The 15760-nt window shown below is 54.8% G+C and overlaps 1 protein-coding gene across 2 annotated transcripts; it reads right to left on the reverse strand.

Moving 5' to 3' along the window:
• Positions 1–4827: 4827 nt before the first annotated feature.
• On the reverse strand, positions 4828–15095 carry FES (FES proto-oncogene, tyrosine kinase). 2 transcript variants are annotated; one of them, XM_006198430.4, is made up of 19 exons: positions 14674–15087; positions 13963–14184; positions 13590–13763; positions 12070–12166; positions 11753–11936; positions 10202–10339; positions 10010–10129; positions 9750–9872; positions 9429–9615; positions 9219–9302; positions 8528–8737; positions 8039–8161; positions 7585–7638; positions 6910–7028; positions 6509–6603; positions 6288–6411; positions 5866–6023; positions 5624–5746; positions 4828–5191 (listed from the first exon to the last, which is right to left on the reverse strand). In XM_006198430.4, the coding sequence occupies exons 2-19, from the start codon at positions 14173–14175 to the stop codon at positions 5049–5051; spliced, it is 2469 nt and encodes an 822-aa protein (XP_006198492.1). In that variant the 5' UTR covers positions 14176–14184; positions 14674–15087; the 3' UTR covers positions 4828–5048. The 2 variants fall into 2 exon arrangements, with proteins under 2 accessions (XP_006198492.1, XP_072806908.1); XM_072950807.1 differs by lacking the exons at positions 4828–5191; positions 5624–5746; positions 5866–6023 and adding an exon at positions 6036–6185 and having other exon boundaries at positions 14674–15095.
• Positions 15096–15760: the final 665 nt, after the last annotated feature.

Consider the following 15760-nt stretch of genomic DNA (forward strand, 5'->3'; position numbering starts at 1 on the left):
TCTCTATGAATTCCACACTTTTCTTCTTTTCAAATTATTACCTTAGGACAAATTCGCACCAGTGAGGTTACCTGGGCGACAGATAAGGACTGATAAAGGCTGCTGATACTTGGCATTCTATTGCCCCCCAAAAGGATTGTGCCAGTCTCCACTGTCACTTACAAACTGTGGAAAATTGCTTAAACAACTTTTTAGTTGGTTAACTAGATTTACAAACTCATTTCATTGTTTTTACTCCCATTTCTTTTATCACCCTCAGAAACATTTTTCCAGATTTATTTGCTAAACTAGAATGCCTGTTACTAAGGTCTAAGACCTAAGCTGGGTTCATCATCCTCTATGTGTGTTTTGCCCTGTGTTCTGGGAAATTTACCTTCCAACCTTCCTAATGAATTTTTCATTTTGGCAACCATAATATTATTTTCAAGAGCTCTTATTGGTTCTCTGGTGGTTTATTTTTTTAAAAATTGAGATGCAACTTACAGTATATGGCACAAGTCTTAAAAGTACTTCTTGGTGAGTTTTAATAAATGTATATACAACTGTAATCACCGCTCAGATGAAAACATGAGACTTTCCCATCGCTCTAAAAGTTTCCCCTCTATCAAGAGTTTTTAAGCAGGCCCTAAGTGCAGCATGGTAGCTAACAGGGCCACCAGGAACACTATGCAGCTGCTAGGTGTGCCTACTACACTTCCATGAGACCCAGCCAGCAAGGAGATGACAAGCCCCAATGGATCCAGACAGCTATTACACAGACAGCAAAAGCAAGACCAGCATGGTGTGGCAGCTTTCCCTAGTCACAGGCCAACACTGAACCAGAGGGACCAGATGACAGGCAGCATGGTGGTAGGTCTCTCTGTGGCTGAGGTGCCAACTCAACTACCATCAGACAATTTTATGGCCTGCAGCTACACTCTAAATGGGAGAAGGAGGAGGAGCAAGGTGGAAAGGCCTGCACTCAACTGAAACTCGGAAGAGGGAGGAGAAAGGGCCTTGTGGCATTTCCCTCAGAAGAGGGTGGCTTCTCACCAGGCTGCTGCTTCCCTTGTTCCAGCAGGGATCATAGTGTGTTCTGCCAAGACTTGGGTTGGACTGTGGTCAAGCCTTGCCCCCAGGCAAGGTGGTCAAGGCACTGTGTCAGAGCTGTTTCTGAAAACTCTACTTCCCACCACCCCAATCTTCCATGCATCCAGCTAAGAATTCTTTCCAGGAGCATGTCACCCCTTAGATAGTCTGATTCATTTTACTGATGGGAGCTTGGACCAAATCTTTTCTATCTGTCTTAGACAACATCCGATGAGCATGACCATAACTATGCCTCCCAGCAGGATGATCAGGCCCAGTTGCAGGACAGACCACAGCCAGTCTCCTTATCTGGAGCCAAACCACTCTGTCCCAGATGCCACTGGGGATCAACCTGAGAGCCACCCTGTTTATGACCTGAGAGATAGAGCACTCCACTTTTCCTGATTCATTAATCTAAGTGCAGCAAGACATGTTGGCAATTGCATATTTGCTGCCTCGACTGACCAGCATGAAGCCTGAGGCAGTACGATTGTCTATCACCACTTACACTACATAGCTTAGACTGGTTGGTGTTTGGCAGACAAGCACAAGCCTGATGTCTGTAAGTATATCCAGGGCAGTAGAAGAAGCATTGGGTTAGAATTTCCCACCCTCTGGCTCCTCTTTGCCACCATAGCTCCAATAGCCTGTTTCCTGGAGGTAGGCCTAAGAGGGTAAAAAGAAGAGTAAGAAGGACTAAATATGTTGTTTGAGTCTATTATAGCCGACTGGGGCCTCTTCTCTCCCTCCCGACCTCATAGTTAAACACTCTGTCCAAATGAGAAGCATCCTTCCCTGGAATGGCCACATTTAGAATCCACGCCATCTTGTTCGAGTGTGGGGTCCACTGAGAGCTGAGCTTTGGTTGTTCACTTATCTGTTTTAGATTCTTCTTTAAAAGTACATTCCATCTTTTGTTGGCACCTGCCACCTATTGGTGACACAGGGCACAAAATGTCCAGCAAATGCCCCCTGGGTATTCTTGGTTATAAAGGCAGTGCTGTTGCCCGACTGGATGTGTTTGAAGAACCCAAAGATGCAACATAGTCCATTTAGGAGTCCTTGAATGTTATGGCCCACATGCACTGTGAAGACAGGAATTGCTGTGCTGTACCCAGAAAAAGCCATCTACTGCATCGATGCAATGCCCAGTGGTACCCTCAAGGGGAAAGTAGAGGATACATAATAATTTGTTAGGACCAACCAGGTTCAGTGCCCCAGGCTTTGTGCTCCAGAGCTCCCTCTGCCACTCCACTGTGTAGCTAGTAATCCAGGCACGTTAATTAGCCTGGCCCTGGATTACAGATGAACTGCCATGTCCTGTGTGACAGTGTACCCAGGTGGCAGTGGTTCTGACAGCTTGTTGGTTTCACTGATGTTCATGGTCAAAGGGTCCTTTTCCACGGACATCCCTGTATTAGGATTCTACAGAGAAGAACGAATTGGAGATAAATAGACGTAGGTAGAACTACATAGGTAGATGCAGATTTATTTTAAGGAAGAGCCTCACACAGTAATGGGGGCTGGCAAGTCCAAAATCTAGAGGGTAGACCAGCCTGCTGGAGACCCAGAGAAGAGCCGATGCTGCAGTTCAAGTCCAAAGGCCGTCTGCTGCCGAATTCCCTCTTGCTCAGGCTTTCAGCTGATTGGATAAGGCCCACCCACATTATAGTGGGAACTCGATACTTTGCTTTACTCAAAGTCCACCAATTTAAATCTTAATCTTAACCAAAAACACCTCCACAGAAACAATCCAGAATCATATCTGACCACATATCTCAGCACCATGACTCAGCCAAGGTGATATATAAAGTAACCATCACGATCCCCATGGGTTGTGAACAGGGGACATGTGTCACATATAATCTGTTGCCATCATGCTTTTCCTACAGGAGTGGGGACTTGATTATGCAGTTGTCCTGCTGCTAGACTCTAGACTGCTAGCCCATTGGCTGCTGCCCACAAGTAGCCAAAATGTAACAAGGTGTGTTGGGAATTGACTTTGTGCCATGTTTTCCAGGGCAAGCACATAGCCAGCAGCGCTGCCCATTGTGTGTTGTTCCCTTTTCTGTGCAAAGTTGTAACCGGTGTTCTCTGTGGTTGCACAGCTGCAGAAGTTCAGGATACTCCACTGGCTGTTAATGCTCTACATCTGTCCATAAGCCAGGCCTGGGTCCTCAGGCATCTCAGTATACTGAGGAGCCTGAGGACCCCAAGGTGCTGGCACAGACTCTGCCCCTGGGGATAGCCACACCTGGTGCCTGAGCACCCTTTCATGCAATAGGAGATTCCATTATTGCCTGCTTTACTCTGCCCTTGGATGTACCACTTCCCTTTAATGACAAACACTTACTGGGTAATGCCCATTTCATTGGTTTTAAAATCTAGCCAGTATCCTGAGAGGGAAACTAGTTATTTGTTCTTTTCAGGCCCCTTCCCTCTAAACACCTGCCTTTCCAACCCAGCTTCTTCCTAGTTGCCCACATGGCTCTAGAACGCAGCAAATGTTCCATGGTGGAAAGCTGGCTTTGCATTTCAAGTTCCTCCAGGTGCCAGTCCATAGCATAGTCATTGTAAGCACCAGAAACTGTCCATTTCTTTTTCCCCCAATAGAGTCTCTGCTTGGGGCAATTCTGATCATCAGAGATGTCCCAGATCAGCAAATGTCTCAGGGAAAAAACTACCCACCCATAACCAGGTCAACTTGGACAGACTTTCTCCTCCTTGAAACTATAGTTCACATGGTCTGTATTTCTCCTACCACTTGCCACTCTTTAAAAATTACTATCTTCACCTTACGTTTCCTCCTAGCTGTTGCAATGGGTGTGGGGGCCTGAGGAGACCTACCACATCCTATCAGAAGCAGAAGTTCTTCAGTTCTGCTTTTTACCACTTCTGATGGGGCTCCACTGTGAATTCTCAGTATTTTCACTGCATCACATCACACTCTATCTTGATTTCCTTTTGTTTAAACAAGTTTTAGGCCTTTTATCTCTTTGAAAATATATGTTAACTATCTCCTGAACTTTCTTGGGGGGTGGCCATTCCACTTCAAATTTCTGCCTGCTTTGTTCTTTGGTGCTGTAAATCTTTCCCAGTTTCTGTTTTTCAGTTTGTTCATACATCTTTGTCTTCCTGATCTTCACTAGCTAGAAAAGTTTCAAATAACTCTATAGATTTGGGAGGGGAGAACTTAGGGGAGGAGGTGAGTTGAGGGCTCCCTGCTCTGCTACCCCACAGCTCAGTAAACTTGTCTTGAGAGATGGAAAGTGTTTTCTTTCTCTGCAGCCACTCTGTCTCCTTTGAGTGGAAATTTAACTTCCCCTAACACTTTTCTCTTCCCTCGTGAATCTCATGTAACTGCTATACACATACATAGTGTCTCTAATATTTATAAGCTAGTGACTTTCAAACCTCAGCTGCCAGCCTTTACTTTACATCTGAGCTTCCTGACTTATGGGTCACACATCCCCATAGGCCCCTCAGATGCAGTGTCTCCAAACTCCCCATCCTTCCTGCAGCTCTGCTTCTTTGCCTATGATCCTTTTTCAGGAATAACACCACCATCTGGTCAGAAGCCTGTATATCATCCTGATCTCCTCACTTCCTCCCCGTGCATGTCTCACATCCAGCAACTACCAAACCTTGTTAGTTCTGCCTGTGACCACTGCTGGTCCTCCTCCTCCCCCAAGGCCATGCTACAGAGCCTCTACTCCTTCTAAGACCTGCCCTCCAGAGGAGTGCACATGCCAAGAGTACTTGATGGGCACAAGTGGTTTTATTATTTCTGCCTGGGGGAGGAAGCCCTGGCAGGAGCAGGGATGCACAGCAGACACGGTGCTGCATCCCTGCTGGCAGCATGGATACCGGTGGCTGGAGTCCAGGACAATGAAGAGCTGTCCAGTGGTGTGAGCTGGAGCTGGTGAGGAGGTACAATCCTGCCTGCAGAGGCCACTGGCTTGAGAAGTGGGGCCCCAGCCTCACCGATGCCGCTTTCGGATGCTCTGCAGTTCCTGGTAGATGGTGCTGAAACTGGGCCGCTGCCTGGGCTCGTAGGCCCAGCACTGCTCCATGAGTCTGAACACAGCGTCGGGGCACAGCTCCGGGCAGGGCAGGCGGCCCCCTGTGAGGTCAGGCACAGCACACTGGGCATGAGGAGGGGGTCTGAGGGCCTCTGGCAGCCCCTGAGGGCATACCTTGAGCAACGGGAGCTGCTTAAGGCACACCGTTCATAAGGACACACTTTTCTTCACCAAAAACACAGAGGTTCTAATCTCAGGCCACCGTGTGCTAGTTGTGTGGCTTCTGCAAACCTCAGTGTTTCCTTCTGTAAAAGGGACCTGTTAATCCCTACCTCACATGCTGTAAAGAGTAAATGGAATAGTGTGTGGCCTGGCACATAACAAGGGGTCATTCCTGTTTTGGTAGCCGCCGGATTATTCTTATTCTGCCCCACTGGGAAGGTTAGAAGATTAGGGTATCTGGAAGAGTCCAGCTGGCGCACTAGAAGAGGGCTTGGCTTGGAGGCTGCTGTCACACCGCAGGGTTCCCTTACCTTTCTCCACAAACTCCCGAGTCTGCTGATTGCTGAGGTTGGGATAGGGGGAGGCTCCCAGGCTGAAGGTCTCCCAGAGTAAGATGCCAAAGCTCCACACGTCACTCTCGGAGGAGTAGCGGCCTGCCAGGAGGTAAGGCAGTGTGAGTGGGCTGCCCGCATCTGCTGGCCAGAGAGGGCCAGGGATCAGGACCCATGCCCAGCATTGGGCCCTGCAGCCAGAGTGGAAAAGGCCTAGGTACCGTAGTTAAGCGCCTCGGGTGCCGTCCACTTCACAGGGACTTGTCTGAGGCCCCCTGAGGCTGCGTAGATCCCATCGGCTTCCTCCCGGGACATCCCAAAGTCACTGATCTTCAGGACATTCTTCTCTGTCACCAGGCAGTTCCGAGCAGCCAGGTCTCTGGGCGAAGCAGGACGGGGGCTCATTCAGCCAACATCCATGAGCACCTGTCACCTGCCTGGCCTGGGCGCTCAAGACACAGCCATGAACCAAAGCTGCTCCCTGCCCCTGGGACTCCTGGTCCGTCAGTGAGGGAAGCTCCACCTCTGGAGCTGGTGCCTGCTGGGGAGGGGAGTATGGGATGACAGCACTGCCTGCGTCGGGGCGGGGGCTGGCTGTGGGACTGGCGGGGGCTGCATGAGGTTGCCACGCCCTCGCCCTCACCGGTGGATGCAGCACTTGCTCTCCAGGTACTCCATGCCCGCAGCTGCGTCCCCAACCATCTGCAGCAGAGTCTTCACCCGCAGGCGGGCTCCCTCTGTCCGCAGGAAGGTCAGGAAGTCTCCCCCTGGGGGTGGGGGGAAACTGGTTGAGACTTCTGGGGATGGGGGCAGATCTGGCTGGGCTGAGAGCCCCACACTTGGAGATCAGCTGTCTCTGCTCACCCTGCACAAGCTCCATGACAATGTAGATGGGCTGTTTCTGGGTGCAGACGCCAATGAGACGCACGATGTTGGGGTGGCTGTACTGCTTCAGGATCCTGGTGGGGGGCGGGGGGGCACTGCTGCTTAGGCTCCTGCCTTGGGGTCTTGTACACTCACCTCCTCGGCCCTGGGAGCCCCAAGGAAGCCCAGGCAGCCCGAGGGAGAATGGGAGAAGGACAGCAGAAGAGAAGAGCTCGGCCTCTGAGGCTAACAGACCTGGATGTGTGACTTTGGGTGGGTCCCTGAGCCCCTTCCCCTCCACACTATAGGGGGCTGTGAGGATTAAGTGCTTGGTGTCACACCATGCGCAGAGGAACCCTTCACATGGGGAACCTATGGTGATGGTTATTTTGATCACCCACCTTGCTTCCTGCAGAAACTTGGCCTTGAGGTCAGGTGGGAGTGTCTCTCGACAAGATTTCACCGCCACCAGGGTGTTGTCCGCTCGCAGGCGTCCGCTGAATACTTCACCAAAATTCCCCTGAAATGGTCTTGGGTTCCCACCTGTCTTCTGCAGACTGTGGTCCTCTTCTCTACTCAGGGCACAGCCTAGCTTGTCCCCACCTACCCCTGATGCTTAGAGCTAATCATCCCAGCTCTCCGGTCAGAGGACCGAGTGTACACACGGGGATAGGCAGAGACAATTACCTCTGATTTGCCACGTTCACTGAGAAGTGACAAGGAAAATCCAAAAATCACTTTCACTTGCATTGGAAAAGCATCTGATTTTTAGGAAAGTGACTTCTTTCCTGAGCAGGTATTTTATAGCTCACATGAACAGAGAGTCTCTCCCCTCCCTGAGGAGGCTGGGGGGCAGGTGCTACTGGCAGAGCCGTCTCTGGGGAGTTCTCGGGACGGCTACTTTTGGGAGAGTGGCTGGACGGGGAGTCAGAAGTACAAGTTGAGAATCAGAAGGAGGCAGGGAGGCCGAAGCGCTCTCTGTAGATGAGGCCTTGTTGTGACTCGGCCTGAAGGCAGCGGTGCTGGGGGAGGGAAAAGCAGGCAGCCAGGAGGCTGGAAGAGTGCACTCAACTCACCCGCCCAATTTGCTCGCCCAACACCAGGTCCTCATGGCTTAGTGCCCACTTGTCCTGGGGGAGGGAGGAGTGGGAGGGGTAAGAAGTCAATGAAAGGAGGGCATGCTGGGCCCTATGAAGGACTGAACACCCCCCACCAATGCTATGTCTTTCATTTCTTGGTGCCTTGGTTTGTTGGTCTGTAAAATGGGGATTAGATCACATCAGGATCACACTCAGGTGACTCTGGGGCCAGGCAAGGACACTAATTGGGGGAGCACCAGCCTGGTGTGTGTGGCCCAGGGAACAGGAGTGGCCTGGACATTCCAAACTAGAGGGAGGCTGGCCCTCTGGGGAGTGAGGAGTCCCTTTGCACCCTTTTTCTATACTGGGGCCTGGCAAGCTCTTCCTCTGATTCTATGTGGGCTTGAACCTGCACCCCCAAGCAGGTGGCAGGGGCTGGGCGCAGGCTCACCTTGGGCACGGCCCTATTCAGGACAATACCGCTCTTCTTGGTGAGGGGCTGTTGGGAGCGCAGCAGATGGTCAATGAGCAAGGGGATGCTGGGAAAGCCGTCTCCTTCTAGTCGGTACAGGTTCTGTGGGACAGGGGGACCTGGGGTCAACAGCCTCCACTGCTGAAGGGGCCTGAACCCTGGGAAGGGAGAGGAAAAGCAGCAGGGAGAAAGGGACTGCCTGGGACACGAGGCAGAGACCTGTGGCAGAGGCAGAACCTGATGGCGCATGACAAGTCTGCTCTCCCATCTTCAGCGTGAACACACGCTGAAGGCTTAAGCCTCTGTTTCAGTGCAGGGACTGGGTAGTCTCTGTGGCCTCTTTCAGCTCTGCCAGGGAGGTGTCTGAGACAAGGTAGCTCCTTCATACCTTTTCAAGGTTATTCCCTGATGAGGTGGAGGGGAGGGGAAGGATGGGAAGGGGAAGGCTTGGGTCCAGGCCCCACTTACATCAGCAGACTGGATGATGAAGTGTCGGGGCTGGCCGTCCCACAGCACAGACAGCACGTACTCCTGCTTGCCCTGGCTCTCCCGGACCAGGAAGTCCCCGGAGTGGGTCAGCAGCTCAGCCACCTCTGCCCGCGGGATGGCCCCGTGGTACCACAGCTGCTCATGCAGGGGCTTCTGCACTTCTGGAACGAGCTGCAGCGGTGGGGGTAGCTGGAAAGGGGAAGTGGGGAGCAAGGAGGGGTCAGTCAGCCAGCTCGTCAGGGGAGGCCACCAGGCCAGCCAGGGGCCAATTGGGGAATATCTATCTGTCTGTCTCTGTCTCTCTCACGTGCCCCTCACAAACCATCCGAGTACCACGTAGAGCCATCCATAACCCTTGAAGCCAGGGATAAACTTGCTCAGGTTTGCTCCAGGCAGAGCTGGGCTGGGAAGCCCAGGCTGGCTGATCCCAAACCAAGCTTTTGCTTTTTCCACCAGGCCCTCACCCACTCCTGGAGCCAGGAGAGCCACAGGGTAACAAGGCTGCAGGTTTCTTCTTGAATCCCAGGGAAGAGGGGACTCCTCAGTAAAGAGAGGTGGCCTGAGAATAGCCACCTCTCTAGGGCAACCCAGGGTACATCTCTGAGGCCCCTGGCCTGGCCCACCCCTTAAAGAAAGGCAGAGGTGCCAGCCCAGGCTGGGCTCCACTCACCGAGAACTTGGGGCGGAAGATTCCTGAGATGTGGCTCTTAAGGATCTCCAGGGTGGGCGTCCTTCCCCCTTCTCGCTCCTGCTCCTGAGGCCAGGGACAGACGTCAGCGGGTGGCCAGGCTTGGGGAGGGGGAGGGCGAAAATGAGGAGCGCGGTCTGGGGCGGGCTGGCGGGCATGGCTGGCAGCATGGGCAGTGGGTGGGCGGCTCACCGAGGATGAGGTGGAGTGGCGGTCATCCTGCAGGAGCAGCACGGGCTGGGGCTCGCCGGGGCCCAGCTGCTCCAGCTTGGCCTGCAGCAGCTCCTGCTGGGCCTGCAGCTTGGCTTGGCTGCATAGTGCTACCTGCAGCCCCTGCAGCGCCTCATGCAACACCTGCTTCTTGCCCAGAAGCTGCACCCTGCAGGCAGGGGCAGGTGGAAGGGTCAGGGAGAGAGAGGAGCTCAGCCTGCTGCTAGTGGCTGGCAGTGGGTCAGGCAGGCCAGAGGGATGGAAGGGAGGGCCAGGAGGCTGCTGTAGGTGGGCCCCACTCACCGCTCCCGGGGGTGGATATTCTGCTCCTCGTTGCAGAGCTCGTGCTGCAGCTGAGTAACTGTCTCCTGGCGGCTGAGCACCGTCTCAGTGGCCACAGCCAGTTCATCTGTCACTGAGGTCAGCCTGTGCCCAGAGGAAGGGCAGTATTAGAGCCGTGCCCCTCAGATGCATCCCTGCAGAGCCAAACAAGCCTGGTGGGCTGGCCACAGCTCTGTATAGACAGCATCCATTCCCAGGCCCTAAGCCAAGCCACCACACACGTGTGCTGCACGCTCTCCACAGTCAGCTCGTTCAGCTGCAGCTCCCCGGGCTCCAGCAGCTCAGTCTCCTCAAGCAGTGACTCATCAAAGGTGACACAGGGTGGGACGTCAGGTGTGGACCTGCGGGGAACAGTGCCCGTCAGTGAACAGGCCAGCAGCCCTGGCCCTCGGGAGCTGCAAGGAGGGACTTACCCATACTGTTGCAGGAAGCCTTGGTACTCAGTCTCAGGCTGGATGCGGGCAGCCGCTGCAGCCATCTCCCGGTGAATGGCCACCACCTCGTCCTGCACTAGGCTGCTAATCTCCAGGTATTCCTGCAGGATCTCCTTCCTGCCCCCAGACAGGAACCCCAGTCAGCAGGGCCTCAGGCTGGGCATGGCTGGGAAGCTTGGGGCTCATGTAACTGGGTTTGGATCCACCCTGGGGTTGACCCCACACCCATCATTTACCAGCCAAATGACTACAGGCAAATTACTTGGCATCTCCTGGGGTTGTAAGGACCCAATAAGAGCCTATGTGCAGTGTGTGGTGCGAGGAAGTGCTTGGTAAATGTGAGCTACAAACATGCCTACTCCGGACAGTCAGCCCAACAGCTGGGACTCTGGGGTTCTGATACACACATAAGCCATGGATGTGCTGCTGACGCCACATTTATAACTCCAGTCCCAGCACCTCTCAGAGTTCCAGTCTCATGTAACCATCCACCTACTCAAACCGTCCTGTTGGACATCTCTTAGACACCCAAACTACCCCAGCTAAAAAAGAAACTCCTGTTCTTGTCTCCTGAACCTGTTTCTTGCATAACCTTCTCCACAGAGACACCATCTCTCCCGGTGCTCTGGGCCAAATTCCTGGAGTTATCCTTGACTGCTCTATTTCACACCCTGCTTCCAATCCATGAGGAAACTCCACTGGCTCTGCCTTCAAAGTACACCCAGGACCTGACCACTTCTGCCCTCCGTTGTTACCGCCCTATCCAGTGGCCGTGGTCTGTGGTCTGGATCACTCCAGTAGCTTTTGTCTGGTCTCCCCAGTCCTCTCCTTGCCTCCTGACGTCTATTCTCAGCACAGCAGCCATACTTAAGACAGTTCAGATCACGTCGCTCTTCTGGTCCACACAGAGCCCAAGTCCTGCTGGACCCTCTGTCTTCCCTGGACTCCTCCGTCTTCCCTGGACTCCTCCAGCCTTGTGTCTGACTCTGCCCTTCCCTCACTCTGCATAGGCTACACTGGCTTCCTTGTTGTTCCTGGATTTCAGGCACTGTCCCACGTTGGGGCCTGTGAGCCTGCTGGTCCCTTTTCCTGGAATGGCCTTTTTCCAAATATCCCCCTGGCCCACTCCCATACTTGTGAGGCTTTTCTAGACCACTCCATTTCAAACAGTAACCTCCTGCCCTGTCCCCCGTCTCCTCATTCTCTTTCCTTGTTTTATTTTTTCCATAGCACCTATCACCTGTATTGTATCGATTTCCTTTTCTTTCTTCACAAATGAACAGTCTAAAGGGCAGATATTTTTGTCTACATTCCCTGCTGTATCACAGAGGCTAGAACAGTGTTCAATAAATACAATAAACCCCTGCAGTAACGGCCCTGGAATGATGTAATTTGGATGTAAGTAGACTGGCACCTGATTATGTGACTGTCACTTTGACAGGGCTGGGTTTTCTGGACCCTGCCTCTGGGCACGGGGGCAGGGCTTCCGGGCTGTGATGAGGGTGGGGTGGGGCGGGGCTGTGGGCTTACAGGATGCAGGCCATCTCCTGGTGCAGGTCCTGCAGGGACTGGAGCAGGCCAGGCAGCATGAGCTGGTGGTGGTGCTGGTGGTGCAGCTGTGCGGCCCGCACGCCCAGCACATAGCGGTTATGGTGAGCGAAGAGCTTCCATAGGCTGCGAACATACTTGTCCTTGGCCTTGTCACGGTCCTTGTCTGACAGGTGGGGGCAAGGGGGTGTGGGTGACAGCACAGAGGCCTAGGCAGCGTCCCCTCCCTGAGTACCTGGGGACTGGTCTGAGCTGGCTTGGGATTCCCGCCCTGCCAGGGAGGGAGGGCAGCCCCAGACCTTTGCTGGCCTCCTGGTACTTGCGCCTAGCCTGGGCGCTGTCCCGTGCCAGGGCTCGGTACTGGTTCTTCAGCTTCTCAATGTCCTGGCTGTGGGTCTGGAGAGAGAGAAGAAACCAAGTGGGACAGTAGGTCCCCAGGGCATGAGAGATTCCTGCTCAAGGTGAAGCCCTAAACAGGTCCTGCAGTCCAGGCAGGCAGCACATCCAGGTCCATCCTTCAACTAGAGCCTGGAGACCTCTGGGATCTAGCCTCTGCTGTTGAGGTTAAGGTCAGAGGAGCTGGGTTAAGGGCAGGTCCCTGAGGGAGGCAGAGAGGTGGACTGGGCAGGCTACAACTGTCCCTCCTTGGCCTAGAGTAGTATCTGGTGGCAGGTGTGTGTGCAGCCTGTGCAGTTGTGGCACATAACTCCACACTCAGAAGGGCTCTGCGATTGGTTTAATGCTCTATTGGTTCCATCTTGAAATTCTTAATTTTATAACAAGGGGCCCCACATTTTCATTTTGCGCTGAGTCCCGCAAATTCCGTTCCTGGTGGCAGGAACCATAGATGGTTAACACCAGAGTTCTCATCCCAGGTCCCTGTTTATGCACTGGCATACTTTGGGCAAGCTCCACTCCTCTCCTCTGAACCTCAGCTTCTCCATCTGTAGCTGAGCTAAATGCATAGACTAGATCAGCCTTTTTCTTTAGGGCCAGATGGTAAACATTTTAGGCTTGTAGGCCATGCAGTCTCTGTTGAAACTATTCAGCTCTGCCATTGTAGCTCTTTAGTAACCATGGATAATATGAACATATACGGGCAAGGCTGTGTTCCAGTAACTGCCTACAAAAACAAGCAGACCCCCTGAATTACATGATCTTCTGAGGAGAGAGTGGAAGGGGTCAAGACTGGCCACCAGGGGCCGCTGTGGGTCCGTGGAAAGGCTACGTTTGGGGCTGGTAGAAGGGGTGTGGTGCAGGCAGCAGCCCAGCACATCGAATAAGGAGGCTAAAACAGCCACATAAATAGCTCCAATCACACCGTCTCTAGACTGAGAAGCTGGGAAGGATTCAAATGCAAGCAGGTCCACTTCGCAGCCCTGGTCCTTAACATCTGAATCAGAGGGCCGTGCTGCTGCCTTATGGTGTCTCTAGGGCCCTGGGAGGAGCCAACCTGGACTAAGGGCAGGCAGAATAGCCCTCATTCCTCTCACTATCTCTCAGACCCCAGCGGGTGCAATGCGGGAGGTGGGTCACAGACCCTGCATTCCTCCCAGGCGATGGCTGGATCACTCATCCTTGTACTCCCAGCACTGAGCGCAGGCACACAGTTAGGAGACAGAAGATGCACAGAAAGGCCAGCCTGAGGTGGGGGAGGAGGCGGGAAGGAAGCTGCGGCAGGAGTAGGCCTTGGGTCAGGCCTGTGGTCAGATACTTCCACTTCCCCAGAGAATCCAGGGGCTCTTGTGCAAAACCAGTGCGTTTAGTCTCAAAAAGTAGGCAGAAATGACCAGGTGAAACCCCAGTGCCACCCACCCACCTTGGTGAGTTCCTGCTGCAGCTGCTGCCACTGCTCGCTGTAGGTCTTGCGCAGCTGCTGCCGCTCCCGGATCAGCAGGCTCAGCTTGCTCAGGGGCCCTGAGTTCAGATCTTCCGCGTGCTGCCTCAGCACCCGGCTCAGGCCCTCCGTCTGGCTGGTGATCTCTGCCCACGACTACAGCACACACGAGACGGGTGAGATGGGGAATGGGCGATGATGGCTTTCAAGCCTGGGCCTGCCAAATCTCCAACCCTCCCCAGTGGGCTCTGGGAAAGGAAGGGGCAGGCGGATATACCCATGCCCAGCACACAGAGGAACTCTTTGGTCAAGGGTGGGAAGAAGGTGAGGAGGTCTAGGGTCCGTAGAATCCCACCTGGCTGATGGGGCTATGGAAGCTGATGCCTCGGCTCTGGCCCCCACTGTCCTGTAGTGACATGTGGTGCAGGAGCCCTGCATATTCCCTGTCACTCTTGACGCGCTGGGCCATCCACTTCCTCATGCCCTCCAGGAGCCGAAGCTCAGCCTCCTGCATCTGCTGCACTGCCCCGTGGCCCTGCGGGCTGCACAGAGCTGAAGAAAAGCCCATAGTGTCGTCCTGGAGAGAGAGAGAGGAGAGGCCACCACTGGGGGCAAAGCAGTAGTTGGAAATGGAGCGGTGGGACAGGGAGGCGAGGGGCTTTTGGTCCAAGAGGAGCCATGAGGAGCTACAGACAGGCAGGAGTTGGGGTCCTGTCCTGTTGAAATATAGCCATAGGTACAAAATGCAGCCTGGCCTGGGAAGGCCCTCATTGTTTCCTGCGTCCCTGTTACCAGGAGTCCCCTTCCCAGCCCTGGAACAGAAACCTCCCAGAGCCTTCCTCCCTGGGCCCTTCCACCCAGAACCCAGCACCCAGCACCCACGGCAGGGGCACAGTGCGCAGAGGGCCCTTGGCAGGGCCAAGCCCGCCCCTTCTGGCGCCCCCGGCAGCCACAGCCCCGCCAACACAACCGCCCTTGCCCTTCCGCGGACCCTGCCCCACCAGGCCCGAGTCCGACTCTCAAGACTGCCTGCCCAGCCCCCCTGCCCGCTGCCCCCTGCTCCTACCACGGCCTCCTGGGCCTCGGGGCAGGAGTCACCCGCAGCTGTTCCTGGGGCCACCGAGGACAGACTCAGACTCAGGCCCTGCACCGCCCGGCCAGTTCCTGATTCCGCGCTTCCTCCTCCTGTGGTTTCAGTTGGCCCAGGCCCCGGGGCGGGCCGGCAGAGGGGAAGGGGCGGGCGGGAGCCCCTGACGCCTGTCCGCCCCCCTGCCCAGCGCCGGCCTGCTGCCTCCAGCCGGCCTTATGGCCAGCCGCGGAAACGGAAGGGAGGAGGGGGCCAGGAAAGAATGGCCCAGAAGAGAGCAGCCTGCGCCCAGCACTCCCCAGGGCCCGGACAGCGCCCGAGAACACAGGGAAGGGGCCCACGGGTGCGGGTGCGCGGTCGGCGCCTGGCACAGGGCGGGGCTGCAGGTTTGCACTGGGCCCAGAAGCCTGGGGTCCAGAGCCTGGGGGCAGGCGGGCAGTCCTAGCAGCAGGCCAGGGCTGTCCCAGAAGAGGAAGGGGGAAGCCTAGTCCAGGGCTTCCCCACCCACTGGATTCCCCAAGGAGAGCTCAGGCGCCAGTCTCCATTTGAATAAAATTTCCAAGTAAATATCCCAGAGAGGCCTGCTTCTCAGGCACAGATCCTGGTGGAACTGGCACCATTCCCTTACTGCCAGGCAGGGGCTTCTGGTCCCAAGGGAAACCTGGGACAGGCAGGGGCCTGAGCCGGGGATTGGAGAAGTGTGGCATTTTGAGAGTGGGACTCAGGCTTTCCCCAGCAAAAGTCATCTTGCTTCAGTTAGGCCCCACTAAAGGCCTCAACCTTATAGCTGGTGGCCGGGCCACTTCAGCCAAGGGAGGCCCTGAGCAACTGGACACAGGCCATTACTCTCCACCCCTCTGGAGTCCAGGCCTGTGGGGGTGGGAGTGCTTAGCTAGTCCCACCCTTGGGGTTCACTTGTCCCACCCCAGGACTTGTTTCCAGCTGCTGTCTCCTTCCACATCTCACCTGAAGGAGGCCCTAAACCCCTCAGGAGATGGACTTTGGGCACCTAGAGGCAGGCAGGACATCATGTGGGCATGTAACTTGCCCCCAACCCCTACCCCCA

The sequence above is a fragment of the Vicugna pacos genome, chromosome 27 (genome assembly GCF_048564905.1).
Source record: "Vicugna pacos chromosome 27, VicPac4, whole genome shotgun sequence".
NCBI classification, from domain to species: Eukaryota; Metazoa; Chordata; class Mammalia; order Artiodactyla; family Camelidae; genus Vicugna; species Vicugna pacos.